Raw genomic sequence first — 17,647 nt, 5'->3', positions numbered from 1 at the left:
CATTTTAAAATTGTACTATATATATGTGTGTATGTATATATTTCACCTTCTTTTCAATCCTTTTTAATGCCTTTTTATAATAAATTATATATATAATAGGAAAGTAAAGGCAGAAATGGGGGAAAAATTATAAAGACAGAGTTATGTGTGAGCTAACCGCATAATAACGGTATTAGTATAATATATATAAATAAAAATAATCATCATATTATAAAGAGTAAAAAAACATTGAACTGTATCAATCTAAATAATAATATTGAGAAAATATATTTATTTTGTTGATACGTAAATTAAGCATTTTTTTGTGAAGGAATAGATCTGTTCTACTTCCGTAGCTTAAATATTTTTTTCACCTTTTATTGGGGGATCGAAATAATTGAATCAGAAATGTACAGACAGAATTCGCTAGAATCGAGAGATATAAATTATATTTACGAGGATTCATGGGTATGGGTTAATTTGAATTCTATAAAAAATAAAAATGTAGGACTATATAGAGAAATATTAGAATACTATAGAAATAAGAGGAGAATATATTTTTGCTTTTTTAAAGGAAGAGTAAATAGATTTGTTTCAAACAGAGAAGTTGAAATATTTATATATATAGACGATAATTATGAAACCTTAAAAAATAATATAAATTATGAGATAATAGAAAATGTAAAATACCTATTACCAATTGATACAAATTTTGGGTGTAAAGATAATACAGAATTAATATATTTAAACCCTCCAAATGTCTTAGAAAATATTTATCAAAGATATAATAATGCATATATGAGTGAAGAAAATAGAAATTGTATTTATACATATATAGGTTATATATTATTATCAATAAATCCTTATACAAATTTTAAAATTTATGATGATAATTATATGAACAAAGTAAGAAATGAAAATAATTTATTTTCTATTCCCCACCCATTCTCTATTGCTAATGATGCTTATAACTGTTTAATGAAAGATCAAATAAGTCAATCTATAATTATTAGTGGAGAAAGTGGATCTGGTAAGACTGAATCTTCAAAACAGGTTCTGAAATACCTAACTTATTTGAGTTCTTGTAATAAAGATGTAAGAAAAAGAATAATAAATAAAAAGCAAAAAAAATACTATAACAAGAGTGAAAAAACACGATACAACAATGACGATCAGATGGAAGAAATATATGACAACAATTTTAATGAATTCAAAAATGAGATAAATCAAAATAGTTATGTTAACAAATTCGATAATATATCAAATAACCATATGGAAAATCAAAGCCAAAAAAAGAATAATATGGGAGGAAAAAGTTATTATACAGAAAATTCACAATATGTATCATCCTATGAAGAAAAAATACAAAATAGTAATCCATTATTAGAATCATTTGGAAATGCTAAAACAATAAAAAATGATAATAGTAGTAGATTTGGAAAACTTATGAAACTAAATTATGATGAAAATGGGATACTATGTTCAGCATCTATCGAAACATATTTACTTGCAAAATCGCGAGTTGTTAATGTTCCATGTGGGGAAGGGAATTATCATATTTTTTATGCCTTGTGTCAAAATAAAAGTATAGCTGAAAAGTTTAATCTACTACCTTGGTACAAGTATAACTATTTAAAGGATAAAAATAAACTTAGTGATCAGGATGGAAATGAAAATGATAGTAAACAAAACTTCGAAGAAGAAGATGGCGAAGAAACTCAAGATGATTCAGAACAGATTAAAAATATGAAAAATGAAAAAAATAAAAAAACACGAAATAAAAGGAAAAAGACAGAAGAAATGGGAAAAAATAAATATGAAAAAAATCGAATAAACAATTTAGAAAATATAAACTATGATATAAACGAGGATTATAAGAAATGCCCATATGATCTAGATGTTATTATAAAATGTTTTAGAACTATTGGAGTTATGGAAAATGAGCAAAACGAAATTTATAAAACACTAATATGTATTTTATTATTAGGAAATATAGATTTTATTGAAGACAAAAATGAAGAAGGAGAAAAACCATTAAAAATAAAAAATATGAATTTATGTGAACAGTTGAACAAACTTTTAGGAATAGATCAAGATATATCAGGTAATGATACTCGAAAGATCCTAGAAATTTTAACTATAAAAAAAGTTAGAGAGACACAGAAAAATTATACATACCAGCAAGCTATATATAATCGTGATGTTATATCAAAAGCTTTATATCAGCTTTTATTTGAATATGTAATATTGCGAGTTAATGATTCATTGAATGTTAAACAAAATTTTGAAGAATGGGAAGACAACCAAGATGAAGATCAAGACTTGTTTATAGAGAGTCAAGAAGAAGACGAAAATGAAGGGAATTTTAAAAAAAGAAAACACCAAAAAATGGGTTTAGTAAAAAACAAAAAAAATATTATAGAAAATGAGAATTATAATGATGATATTGAGAAAAATAATAATAAATATTTTATTGGGATATTAGACATTTATGGATTCGAGAATTTTTCTTTAGAAGGGATAAATGGATTCGAACAACTGTGTATAAATTATGCTAATGAAATATTACATTCATTTTTTTTGAAACAAATAATATATAACGAACATAAAATTCATTATGAAGAAAATCTATCCATAGGAAAAGTTAAATATAGTGATAATAGTAATGTTATATCATTAATAGGAGATAATAAAAATATAAGCATTTATACGATATTAGAAGATTTGGCATTATTATTTACATCTAATAAATCCGATGAAGAAAATAATAAAAATGTATTTTTTGAAAAATTAAATAAACATGTTATAAATTCATCTAAATATAAATATACAATAAAAAATTATAAAGATTCAAAAAATTCTTTTATAATATGTCATTATGCTGGAAATGTTTTATATGATTCTAATGATTTTTTTAATAAAAATGTAGATATACTTACTAATGATATTGAAGAGTTTTTGTCTAGCTGTAACAGCTTTATTAGCATAAACTTGTTGAAAAAAAAACGGTATGATCAGTTTGATAATAGCATATGGAATAATGAAAATAATGAAGAAAGCCAAATTAATAATATTTATGATAATAAACATGAAGAAAAATCAAAAAGACGAAAACTTTCAGTTAAAGAAATTATATGTGGACATGAATCAGAACAAAGATGGAATTGTGGTATGCATAATGAGATGAACAATTTATATAAAAATAAAGTAAAATCGATTTTCTCTTCATTTAAAAAACAGTTAGAAGTATTAACGAACAAATTAGAATTAACCTGCTCTAAATTTATTAGGTGTATAAAACCAAATGAAGAAAAGGCAGCAAAATATTTTAACAAAAATCTAGTACTTAATCAGTTAGTTATGAGTGGGATGATTGATATTCTTAATTTAATGAAAAAAGGATATCCATGTCGAGTTTTATATGATGATATTTGGAAAACTTATAATAAAATATTACAAGACGATATGAAAACATTTCTAACCCCTAGAATGTTTTGTGAACTTGTTTTAAAATTTTTACAAATAAATTATAATGAATATACATTTGGAAAAACCAAAATATTTTTTCGTTTTGGAGTTTTATCTCTTATAAATGAAATATTATTAAATAAAAATGAAAAAAAAAAAAAAAAATTTATAGAATGTGTTTACAAATTTTGGCTAGCTAGAAGAAAAAGAAGATTATTAAATTTTGTCTTATTCGGATGCCGATTTAAAATTTTATTTAAAAAGCAAAGATGGAAAATGTTAATGAATAATGGTTTACAAATGTATAATAATTATCTTTTTAAAGAACAAAAAAAAAATCTTAAAAAAATTCTCATATACTATTTCAATGTCTACAAACAAAGAGTATATTTTTTAGACTTAAAAAAATCAACTATTATTATACAAAAAAATTATAGAAAATATATATGCCGAAAAAAATTTATGTATATCAAAAGGATGGTACGATTTATAGAAGATTATTATATATTTAGAAAATATTATCAAAAACGGGTCAACGCTTCAAATATTATAAGAAAGTATTGGTTAACGTATATAACTAAATCAGATTATAAATATGTTATTAATTCTGTAATTAGAATACAGCGAGCTTTTAAAATATATATGAAAAAGAAATACATAGATTATTGTTTAAATGGGGATCAAGCAAAAAAGGAAGAACAAAATATTTATTTCAAAAAAAATAACGTGCCTATGCGTAATAAAATATGTGATCAAGCAGATCGAATCGGATCCTTCATATATATTCATCCAGAAAAAAAGCGGAGACACTCATTTTCGGTAAGTCTAATGAGAAATTCTATGGCTAGTGGCGTAGCTATTTATCAAGGAGTGACAATGTCTAATAGTTCACTTTTCTTAGCTTGTGCAAGTGTAATACATTTCTGCTTTCTCAAAAGTCTTCATTCCTTTTTGTCATACATTTTTATTTGCTATAGATTGGGGAAAATATGAGAAACTCTTCAAAAAGCCAATGCACATTTAAAAGAACAAACACTTGGAGTATAGGAGATAATGCATCAAAATATGGATACAATTTTCCAGCAAAAATAAACTCTGATCCTAAAAGGGTTTCCATAGAAAATGATTTCCGAACATATGATAGTATTTATAATAAAAATGATATCGCTAAAAATCAAGAAAAGCAAATAAACGGAAGGAGAAGCTATTCAGCTAATATCCCATTTATGAAAGTTGGAAATATACCAAATAATAAACAGAGCAAAACAGATGAAGGTAAAAAAAACATTTTTAACAAAAAAAAGGACAGCAAGGTTTATGGAAAAAATAAATATAGATTTAGTAACCTAGCCACATGTAGCAGTATTGTTGATAGTAATTTGAAGAATGCCACCTCGAAGAAATCTTATCAATTAAAATGTGCTAGTGCAGGTAAGATTGCTCATTCTTTTTTTGACTCTTATTTTTACATTAAACCTTGTAGAATGTGCATGTATTTGATAAAATTCAATTATAAATATGTATAAATTTTTTTTAGGAAAATTAGATATGAATATAAAATCATATAATTATAATAATACGAAAAGTAGTTTTGTGTCTAGCTATAAAGGTACTGGACATAATGCTTCTAGTCTTTTAAAGAACACAATATATGATAGATATATTGAAAAATATAAACAAAATCATACAAATAAGCAAAAGGAAACGAAGAAAAAATCTATATACATAAAAAATAACTACAGCAATATCAGTAACATATATAGTATCCGTAAGCCTACAAAAGAAGAAAACTTAAAGAGGCAGTATAACTTCGACTTAACCGATGCAGTAAGAATTCAAAAAATAAAAAAAGTAAAGGAGTAACAAATGAGAATATGTATATGCATCGAGATATATACTGATATTGTTTTCCCTTTTCAGCTGATTATCCCAGAGGATTTTTATGTGTGCGAATCATATATCCCAACTCCAAACATAATGCATGAAAATAATGTAAGTAGCTAGATTTTTGTAAATTGTAAATTATGCGCAAATATCAAATATATAGAAAGTTTTGTATCAAAATAATATATATATGCTCCATTTTATTTATAGGAAAATTATTTGATGTTCTGCCAATATTTAGACAGAAATGTAAACTCAAGAATTCCAGTGATCCATATGAATGTTTTTAAATGCTCGGAAATTGAAAAATAATTAAATCTAAAATGATTATAAAAAATAGATCTATACTTTTTTTTAGTTTGAGAATCTCTATTTTTTCTTTATATACATTTTTGCAATTTTTTTATTATATTTACTTTAATTTTGAATTTATTTATTACTTTATTTGAAAGAATTGTTTTTCGAATTATGAAAAAAAACTTGTCTTTAAATTGTTAAATGCATTTGATTAAATAATTAAAATATTGTTTATTTGATCATAGCTTTTTTAGCAACATTAATAAATAAAATAAAGCATAAATATATATATACTTAATTATATTTTAATTATTAAATGGTAGACATATCCAAACTCTTTTTATGTTTGTTCATGAAACGTATCCTTATATTTTCACATGATTATTTTCATGTTTTTCGCCATTAAAACTGTTAAGATGAAATCCCTTTTCCTGTTTATTAATTTTTTGAGAGTAATCCGATAATTTATATTTAATAATTTTGTTAGATGCAATATTATTATTTTTTGAATTTTTAATACAACTTGCTTGTGAGGAAACAATGGTATTACATCTGTTTTTAGTTGTCTTTATTTTTTTATCATTATTATCCATTTGGGTTATAAAAAAAAAATTATTTTCTGAAAAATTGGGTTCATTTATTTTATCATAAAATATGTTAGAGTATATTGAATTTTCTAATAATTTGATATCACTTTCTACATTTGTATTATAATTTTTTTCCATATAAATATATTTATTATTAACTTTTTGTATTCCACGATTTGATTCATTAATTATATGCAAAATATCTGAGTTTATTTTATCAGATTTTGAATAACGCTTAGTTTGTTCTGAATTGTTCATATTTTTATTCTTTATACAATCTTTTTCGTATTTATTCAAAAGTATATGAATATTTTTCCTTCCCTTATTTTTTAAAGGCATACTCGATTTGTTTGTCTCTCTATCAATGGAATCACTTTTAATTATTTCATTATATAGCGATTTTGTATTTTCACAATTTGAAGGTTTTAGTTTATCGTCATTACTAACTTTGCAATTGCTAGATTTGAGTAAATGTGTATATTTTACAATCTTGGTTATGTTAGATTTAGAATTTGTTTTTGAATTAGATGAAGCCTTGCCTATAGTATCATTTTTCGTATCACGAAGTGATGTACTGATTTTTTTTTTGTTTTTTAATAACCTCGATTTTAAAAGTTTGATGTTATTCCTTTTTGTGATTTTTTTTAGCCTTAATTCATTTAAGGTTATTTTGAAGTTTTCTTTATTTTTAGCTTCTTGCATATGTTTGTATTTTTTTTCTATTTTTTTTATATTTTTAATATTTTCAACAATTTTTATTTTATCCTTTTTATTATTTTGTACCAATTTTGGAGGGTTTTCTTTGTCTGATAAATTAAATCTCATTTTTGTTTCGTCACATTTGATAGATCTATCATTATTATTGCTACTATTTTGGCATTTATCATTTTTTTCATTTTTATCTTCTTTTGTCTTATCTTTGCAATTGTCCTTGATATTATCATTTAACTGGTTTGTTAAAAAACAATTTCTGTTTATTTTTAATTTGTTCATGCTTGTAATCTTTTTACTTCTTTCCATATGCTCATGTTTATTTTCTTTAAGCAAAGACAATGTATCATTTTTTTTTATATCCTTATATTTGTCTATTCTCATTATTTTGCTGCTTTTGTTGTATATTCCATTTTTTCTTTCTAAAAATTTTCGCACATTCTTTACAAAATCCAGCGTATCATTTGTTTTGAACAGGTCACTCATATTTTCTATGTCCAATGATTGGCTACTTGCATTTATAAAAGAATTATCTGAATTGTTTGCTGAATTATTTATAAGTATATCTAAGGATTCACCAAATTGGATCTCTTTTAATTTATTATAAGCACCATTATTGTTACTTTCTTTAAATTTATTTAAAATTTTTGTTTTTATTTTTTCACTTAGGAAGGAAAAATATAGTTTTTTTTCCTTATCAAACTCGTTAAGGTTAAAATTGGTGCATATATGTCTTATACATATTTCTGATAGCCATTTACATTTTATTCCAACTGAAAAAAGAAGAAGGTTATATGGACATTTTGAGCTAGCTATAAAATGAAGTTTATTATTTGTATATTCCTTTTGATATTTTTTGAAATTTTTTAACTCTATTAAATATACGTCTAATATTTTTCTAAAGATTGATATTTTCTGATAGTGGGTCATTAAACATTGTATTAGGTCGCTATAAAAGGAAGGACGAAAAAAATTATCACCGTGTTTTATTTTCATCATATCCTTAATTTTAGTGTAAAAATTTTGTATATCCATAACACTGGTAATTATATATTTATCAAATTTTTTAATAAAAAAAATGTAGCTATGAACTATTTCATTGTTGTATTGAATAGAACTAAATTCATTATATTGTGACTTTACTTTTTCCGAAGTACTACTATAAATATTTGTAATTTTTAAAAAGATAATCATTAAGTTTTCTAGATTAATATTTTCTGATGTATTTTTAGTATTATCTACATTCTTCAAGTTAGTAATAATATTAGCTATTTCATTTATGTTTTTATCAATATGTTTAATTATATCATTTATTTTTATTTTTATATTATTAATTTCGTTTACACATGTATAAATTTTAGATTTAATCTTTATTAATGTAAAAAGAATTAAAAAGTTTGACACGTTAAATATTTTATCGGTTATTTCACATATGCCATTATTCAGAAAATTCATGTCTGATATAGTTTTATTTTTACAATTTGTATTTATAAAATTGTTATTATTTAATAACGATATTTTTATAAACCTTTTTATTATTCTATCTTTTTTAATAGTAAAAATACAATTTTTATTTTTAGACAGATTTATATTTTTAAACAGTTTGCAGCTCCTTTTTACTATATCAGGCTCTATTTTCAATTTACAAATTTTAAAATTATTTTCTGCATAAAAATAAATATATGTCATATTTTTTCGCTTTTTTAATTTTACTTTTTTTAAAAGGATTTCTATGTTTGGCTCATTATGTTTATCCTTAGATCTTTCTATTTCCTGTTTTTCACACTTACTGATATCTTTCACAAGTTTTGGCTTACTACTACTTCTATTATTATCGCTATTATAAAAATAAGTACCATTACGAATGCTTGGTTCTATTTTAAAAAAACCATCACTATCTAACTTTTCATTTGCATATAAAATATCTATTACCTTTTCATTAGTATTTAAAGAACCATTCGTGGTACTTTGGCGATCTATATTTTTTTTTACGCTTCTAACTAGTTCATGCTCGTTAGAAAGATTATCACTTTGATTAGTCTCAAGTTTTAAAATGTCGAAAGTATTACATTTTTCTTGCTTTGTTTTTTCATCTGAGCAATTTTCAACATTAGACAAGCCTAATCGATTAAAATGTTTATTAGCATAATAATTTATTTTTGTTTGTTTTGATTTGTTTTTTTCTTTTTTTCTACACATTCTTGTATGCAAGATTGGCATGCTCTTTTTCGTAATCCTAAAATAAAAGGGAGGATCACTGTTTTTCTTATTGCACTTGATTTGTATTTGATTTTTTATAATTATATTATTTAATAATAAATGACATAACTTTTTTTGAGGGTATAAATTTAAGCTTGTATAGGAAGTTAAATATGGTTCCACCATTTTTTTATTATATAGTTCAGAAAATGGATTTTCCAAATAAATTGATGTATTACAATTAGGGTAATAATTTTTACTTTTATTGGTAAAAATTATGTTATCTTTATATTCATTTAATGCGTTATAATTATTTAAAGAGTTAACTTGTTTACAATTATCAGTTTGGTGAGGTAATGTACTATGTCCATTATTCTCAGTGACAATATTCATGGCCATGTCTATATCTTTATCATTTACAGAATTATCAATGCAATTAGGATTCCCACATTTTACAATTTCATTGGTTAAATTTTTTGTAATAAATTTTGATTCATTTCCTTCTGAAAAATTATAAGCAATTTTATTTTCAAAGTTATTGTTAAATATGTTGTTACAATTATTTATCAAATCATTAATTAATTCCTTAATAGAACAATTGTCTGATTGTAAAGTTTCATAATCATCTATTAGAAAATCATCACAATTATTATTTATATATGAATCTATTATGTCAAAATCAATGGGTTTTTTATTTACATGTTCATAATAATTTATTTTTTCTGGCTGCATATTATGCAATTCCTGTTCAGTATTCTTTTTTATATTTTCTTTTATGGTATTAACAAAATTTTTATTATTATCTTCATCTTCCTTTTTTACCCCCTTAATCTTCATTTCTCCCATTTGAATGAGAGACCTATTTGTTTTTTTCAATTTTTTTTTCTTAAAAAAAGTTATAGAATTCACAGTGGTTAATTTTAAATGATATTTATTTACACAACTTTTTTTAATTTTTTTATATGAAAGGGGTGGGCACTCATCGTTAATTTCGTTTTGAGATTTGTCTAGTTTATCTATATCCATGTATATAGGATTATTTATTTGTTTAGATGCTTTTGTAGTAGCTTTTTTATAAGCAATACTAGGCTTATTTTTACAAACAAGTATTTCTGTTGTGGTTGTTAAAGTTTATATATTTTATGTTCAATCTGTGTAAAAATTTCGAGTAATTATATTTTTTAATATACTTTTTAATTGTCCTAATTAAATATATCACACTATTTCTAGTTTTATTGTTTTCACACTGATCATAAGAAATTATGTCAAAATTATTTAATGAATTGAATGATTGACTTGTTATATATTTTAAAGTTTTATGTTTTTTTTATTTTTTTTTTTCGGTGAGATTTGGAAACAACCTTTTCTCATTGTTATGTTTGTATAGGCATATTTTACATTATCATATGTTTTGGAATTTAATTCCTTTCCATATTTTCCCATTTTATAGCAATACCTTTATCATTACAACTGGTTTTATGCACACATATATATGATAGTATAAAAATATTTAAGTATTATAAATTATTTTATGTTGCCATATATGTGATCGTAGTTTTAGCATGTATGCATGTGTGTGTGGACAAATATATGCATTGCGATCTTATATCATTAATTTAGTATGGTAGTATAAGTTTTATATCTATCTCTATAGTTCCAAATATGAGGAAATACCATAAAGTAAAAATAAATTAAAAATGTAGGGAATATTATCAAATGCATATATAATATATGTATGCCTTTGCATAATGAAATAATTTTATTCCTACTCTGTAAGCATTTTATTTTATAAGTTGCATATTAAAAATGGAATATTTTAATGTGAAAAATAAATATTCACCAATATTCAATTATACGGGTAAGGTGGAAAAAAATTAGTAGCAAAATATAATAAAAATATTCGAAAATAAAATAGACAATAAATTAAAACAATATAATAATAAAATATGGGATATTGAATAAAATTGCAATTTTATTTTTTCTATTTAGTGTCCTTATTAATATTATTTCACTTGCTAAATGATTGAGCCAATACATAAATACATTTCCCATTTAAACTGAGATAAGCAAACCTAAGCACAGTTTAGTTTTAAAGACCTTTGCATATTTTTATTTAAACAAAATTATATTTAAACTTATAGACATATTATTATATAAAATAAATTTTAATAAAATTTAGCCTATTGGTATATTTCATATAGAGCAAATCGTATTGACAATTCACACGTTATTTCTTCTTTCATCAAACAATGTGAATTTGTAAAAATGCATATGAATATGCCCTATAAATAAGTGACATTACTTTTATTTCTCTTGTTTACTAACAAGTATACTACATATATGTATACTTAGTGTAACAACACTGAAGATGTGGTAAAACGGATAGATTGAAAAATATATATCCTTAAAATGTTTATAAATAAATGTCAATGATATAACGGAAAAAAATATGTACATATATAAATACGGTTATTATAATGTAATACATTTCGTATTTTGTAACTTGATAACATATTTAATGATCCAAAATATGGATTAATTATGAACAGGAAAAAAAAAATATATATATATTTTTTTAAGTATACAAAATTTGGCAAAAAATGGATTGCACACTTTTTAATATAAAATAAACATTTATAACATTAAAATCATTTTTAATATGAACGGCAATAAAATATAGAAATAAAAAGCCAATAGCTTTTTTTATATTTCTAATTTTATTTTAAAAAGCTAGATAGCCATTAAAAAAAAAAATACAAATAAAAAATTTTTTTATTACAACGCTCGGTATGGCTACTTCATTCCTTTATTTTTTATTTACTATTAAAATTGGATTTTCTATATTTCTCCATTAGTTGTTGAAAATATTAATTTGGAATGTTATCCTTAATTTTGTATTTCTCCATATAATGCAAAATATTTATGTCATTTGCACTATATTTTATTATAGCTAGTAATTTTCCCTTATATTATGTATTAATTATAAAGAACATTCTTTATATCCTCTTGTAATATGTTATTGTTTATATTTTTTTTATCATCTGTATATATATTATAAGAACTAGAGCGTGGGGTATAACTATCATAATAACTGCTATTATTTGGGGGGTTATCATTTAGATTAATATATGCATTATATAAAGATTGAATATTAAGTTTAATACGAATATTTTTATTAGAACTGCTTGGATTATCATTAGATGATTTATCCATATTATTACTATCAGTAAAATTGCCATTATTATTATATATTTTTTCAACACTCTCATATTCATTGTTTATATTATTTGTATTAGTATTCTCATATATCGACTCATTTTTTCCCATAGATAAGTTATTTTCCTTTTCTTTTTGGCAACTTTGAAAATCATTGGATTTTTGGACACTATCGTATAGCTTCATTTTTGTTTCGTCAAAAGGACTTATCACATTTTCTGCACCATTACAGTCATTATTATTTTCATCTTGGTCACTTTGTTCATTAGCACTCATGAAAGATATATCATGATATGAAATTTTTTTTCCAGAACTACTTAAATGCAATATGTTATCATTTAAGTTGTTTTGTGTGTCTTTAAAAATGGCGGATTTTTCAGAACCAATTTGTTCATTATTAATAATATTATATTTCTCATTTCCATGACCTGTATTTATGAAAAATTTTATCTGAGATTTTGGCGTATTCTCATTTGAATTATTTTCATGAATTCTGCTATTCTGCATAAGATCGTCAGCTTTTAGTGAATCATTATTTCCTTCTATTATTTCGCAATCATCCCTTTTCATATTTTCATTTAATGATAACTTATTTTTATTAGAGTCACTATCATTATTAAAAATATATTTTTTATTATTATTTAAATTGTGTTTTAAAAAGCCTTTGTGGATTTTAAACTTATGTTCTTTATATGTATCAGTTTGGTATTCGAATTTGTTAAACTGTGAATCGTCATATTTGGATTGAAACGGTGTATCCCTATATTTTATCTTTTTCATTTCGTCACATGCTACAGAATGATGTGTTGCATCCATCATATAATTACCATGGTCTCTATTTTTAAATTCATTGTTAGCTTGTTCATTATTATTGCTATAACAATTTTCAGAGATAATAGCATGATCTAAAGTATTATCGAGTTCATTATCTGTAATCAGATCATTGCCCTTAGCGGAAAAAGAATCATTTGTAATAATCGAATTATATTCAGATTTATTGTCTTCTTCATTTTGCCTAGTAATAAATTTGTCATTGTTATTTGTTATATTATCGTTGTGACCATTTTTATTGGAACCATTTAGAAAATAGGGATTAATTTGGATATGAGAAATATTGTGTCTGATTCCAGTGGGATCTTTGTAAGTATCACCATGGGTATTATTTTTATTATTATCAGAGATGTCGTTCATACTTTCGCCATGTTCTTTGCTTGAATTGGTGTGCTTGCTTCGACTACTGGCACGAGTAGTAGCACCATCTTCTTCATCTTCATACGCATTATTATAATCGGTTTTAGAGCTAAGATGAAAATAGAAGCACATAAAATAATTCGGTGATGGGAAATATAAAAGCTTTGGTTTCAAATTTAAGGGTAAAAATTTTTCTTTAAAAAATTCATTTAGTTTGTGATTTAATTTATATATTTCACTGAATAAAATTATATTTTTTGATAGTTCATTTGTTGAATTATCAAGATTATTATTTTTATTTTCGGATATATTTCCCCAAAAATGATCTAATAAAGTATTAAGAAATTCACAATTTTTATAAATAAAATTATAATTTTTAAAATCATTAAATATGTCAAAATATAATAATATATTTGTATATGATTCTATTAGATGTACTTGAAATTTCCCTTTAATAAAATTAATACTATCATTCGTTTTTCTATTATAAAAATTTATTATATTTATATTTTTTATAAGCGCATCTATATTATTTAAAGTAAGCTTATTAATAGATTCAATATATTCAGAATATTTTTTCATATAATTTTCTTTAATAACATTTATATCTAATGTATTCAAAACTGAATATTTATTTTTTCCATCTTGTTCAGAATTTTCATTATCCACAGTATGATCTTGATAGTTGATATTTTTGTCATTATCTAAATCATTTGTATTTATTATTTTATCTGAATTTATTTTTTTTCTTACTTTTCTAACATTTTTTTTATTCTTCCAGTTATGTTCAGAAATTTCTTCATTTCCTTCTATAATTTCTTTATTATTTTGGGGAATGTTTGGAATAATTGTAGATATATTTCTCATTTCTATTTTTCGTTTTTTATCATTATATTTTTCATTTATAATATTAGGCATAGGTATATCATTCGCATTCTCTATGTTTTTTCCACTATTTAAATTATTATTATTTTTGATATTTCTATGATTGTAGTTGTTTACATATTCAGTGTTACTATCAGTATTGCAATTATTATTTTGAGAGGTTCTTCTTATATTTTTTTTTCTTTTACTACTATCTTGTTCATTACCAAAATTTTCACAATTAGGTTGATTATTATATAATTGTGAATGTTGGGAAAATTCGGTTAAATTGTTATTTTTTTTACGTCGACTTTTGTTAGCTTGTTTTTGTTCGAAATTAAACCCTGTGTTGTTTTTATTTAAAGCATTATTTTCATTAATATTATTTCTATTAGAATAATTGTAACAATTGTTTTGAATATAATTATTATCTACATTATGGTTATTATAAGTGGGATGGCTAGTTTGCTTATTTATATTGATTTTTGGATTGGCATTCATAAAATTTGTAGTACTATTATTAGTATTATATGATTGCATATTTATTTTTTTTTCTTTTAAAACATGCAAAACATTTTCCAAAATATCAATATAATAATCACATTTATCATTATTTCTATCTACTAATTTGCTAATATTTCGTATGAAACGACCTTCTGGACTCATATTTTCACATGCATCATTATCTAAATTTAAAGGAGTGGCACTATCATTATTTTTCTTCCTACTATTTTCAATATCATTATCATCATTAATTTTTTCACGCTTTATCGCAATTGGTATATTGGGAAGTATCCGATCAGCATTATAATGATTATTTATACCACTTGAATGTTTGCTAATACTATTTTCTCTATTCATTTCGTAAGGCAACTCATTTGCAACATTTTCATAGGTCGGAATATCATTAATTCTTTTATCACAAACATTTTGACAATTTTGGTATCGGCCTACATGTTCATTATTAGGGTCAGTGTTATGAGCTGTGCCTGTGCTTAAGTGGCCTAAGGATGCTTCATTTGTGTCTTTTGAAATGGCGCCATTTTCTTTATTTAATTTATTATTACCATAAATATATGAATTTTTTGTTTGGTTATTATTATCAGTTTTTTTAGAGTACCAATTAGTCATATACACATTTTCAACATTTCTAAGATTATTCTTATAACTTTCAGAAGTAGGTAATTTTGAATTTGTGCATGAATTTGTGCATGAATTTGTGCATGAATTTGTGCATGAATTTGTGCATGAATTTGTGCATGAATTTATGACTGAAGTAGAATTACTACAATGTTGATTTTCGTTATCTAATTCAATAAATGTATTAAAAATATTTTCCATACTTTTTAATAATGATTCATCTGTTTTTTCTTCCGAACCATATTTATTAAGCATATTTTTATTCATGCGCATTAATCCATAACAATTTGAACATTTGCATTTTTCATTATTATTTTTTGTATTTGATTTATTTAAATGATTTAACTTATTTTTATTATTACATTTAGATAAATTTGGATCATTATGATTTATTGGAATATTGTTTCTTATATCTATGTCATTATTTTGTTTATTTTTACTACGTCGTCTAGTAACGGTTCGCTTTTTACTACTGCTGTTGCACATGCTGGTGTCACGACTACTTTCGACGAAGCTATTACTGCTTACAGTTTTATTATATTTATTTTTTTTTGGAATATCACTAGAATTGTCCATAATATTTATGCCAATTTTATTTCCCCTCTTTTTGTGCCTCTTATTATTAGATACAGAATTGGGATCTATCATTTTATTTGTTTCCTTTATTTCCCAATTATCATTATTTGTTGAATATATATCATCAGGCACGTTAAAAAAAGTTTGATTATGATTTTCGTTCTCATTTGGATAGTTATGTTGCAAATAACGATGATGGGATGGAATATTTTTATCTTTCGTTTTATTATTTTTATAATCATCAAAAAATCTCAATTTATTAGTATGCTTCTTGATATTATATACATAAGAATCATCTAGAGAATAACGGCGCATAGTTGTGTCATTTTCTTCGTTACTGTTATTCCAATTGTTTGCATTATGGGATGCTTGTTTTTTTCTAAGACAATAACTATCATCCAATGAATTTCTTATATTATTTGTATTTCCAAAGTTTGAAAATTGTTTTTTTTTTAATTTATCAGATACAGATATTATGCTTTTTATATTTCTTTGTTTTTTATCATATGGATTACAATTATTTGTTTGTGATATATCATTATTTTCATTTGCAGAAAAATTATTTATGTTATAAATATTATTATTATAATACATACTATTATCGGTGTTTTCATTTTTCTGATGCCTATTAATATTTATATTAAATCGATTATATAAATTACTGTTATATAATGCTTCCGAATTAGTACCAGGAGCTAAACTCGAATCGAATGATTGATCTAATCTAGGCATGTTACTATTTATATGCATGCCATATGGTATGTTATTTAATAATTGTGTAGGTATTTGGTTGATGCTGCTTTGCATATTTTGATCATTACTATTTAATGAGCTTCCTAATTTCAAGGCTTTTAATTCTTCAGTTAATTTTAAAGCAGCTTTTCTTGCTTCGCCTTTTAAATTTACACTTAAGTTTTCAAAAGGTTCCCATGTATTATCATCACTATCATAATTTTTCCATTTTATTAAAAATTCAAAATTATCTAAATTATCACTTTTTTTTTTTTTTTTTTTTTTGGCATTTAATTTATATCTTGCCATAATAATTTTTTCGACCTCGAAAATTTCGGTGTGATCTGGCTCACCAATTATTGTAACACTAAAATCGGAACTATAGTCATCATCAATCATTACATTTAGTCTGCTTCTCCTTCGAAACTTCCTTGAACTTTTTTTTCGTTTTTTGGAAGCCATTTCAAATGGCGTATTAACAACATTATAACCATCTTGCATCTTTCTCCAAAAAACGGCACATTTATATGCTTATAAAATGCATAGGCAAGCGAAGGTAAAAATATATATATACACGTGTCAGTATATTTATATAGCTAAACTCGTATATAGTCATATAAATATGTTAACTATATACTTTGTACATGTTTATACGCATATAATTCATATATACATATATATATATATTTCCATATGCATCGAGCAAATTCAGTCTTATGGATCATTTTCAAATTATCACATGCGGATGGAAAATGAAAAAGTATCAAAAAATGTCATTAAAAAAAATTCATAAATCAGCCATG

General features: G+C 23.6%; 3 protein-coding genes across 3 annotated transcripts; 1 reads left to right on the top strand and 2 right to left on the bottom strand.

Moving 5' to 3' along the window:
• Positions 1-387: 387 nt before the first annotated feature.
• Positions 388-5,643, top strand: PCHAS_0709800 (myosin K, putative; the record flags this gene model as incomplete). The annotated part of the gene is made up of 5 exons (XM_016797635.1): positions 388-4,359; positions 4,425-4,878; positions 4,985-5,274; positions 5,368-5,439; positions 5,542-5,643. 5 exons carry the CDS (start codon positions 388-390, stop codon positions 5,641-5,643), a joined length of 4,890 nt encoding a protein of 1,629 aa, XP_016653570.1.
• Positions 5,644-5,993: 350 nt separating this feature from the next.
• On the bottom strand, positions 5,994-10,151 carry PCHAS_0709700 (conserved Plasmodium protein, unknown function; the record flags this gene model as incomplete). The annotated part of the gene is made up of 1 exon (XM_735139.2): positions 5,994-10,151. The coding sequence occupies one exon, from the start codon at positions 10,149-10,151 to the stop codon at positions 5,994-5,996; it is 4,158 nt and encodes a 1,385-aa protein (XP_740232.2).
• A 1,950-nt stretch (positions 10,152-12,101) lies between these two features.
• Positions 12,102-17,345, bottom strand: PCHAS_0709600 (conserved Plasmodium protein, unknown function; the record flags this gene model as incomplete). The annotated part of the gene is made up of 1 exon (XM_735322.2): positions 12,102-17,345. One exon carries the CDS (start codon positions 17,343-17,345, stop codon positions 12,102-12,104), a length of 5,244 nt encoding a protein of 1,747 aa, XP_740415.2.
• Positions 17,346-17,647: the final 302 nt, after the last annotated feature.

This window comes from Plasmodium chabaudi, assembly GCF_900002335.3.
Source record: "Plasmodium chabaudi chabaudi strain AS genome assembly, chromosome: 7".
In the NCBI taxonomy this organism is placed as follows: Eukaryota; Apicomplexa; class Aconoidasida; order Haemosporida; family Plasmodiidae; genus Plasmodium; species Plasmodium chabaudi.
Note: the sequence above shows the minus strand (reverse complement) of the source record. Positions and strands in the feature narration are given on the sequence as shown.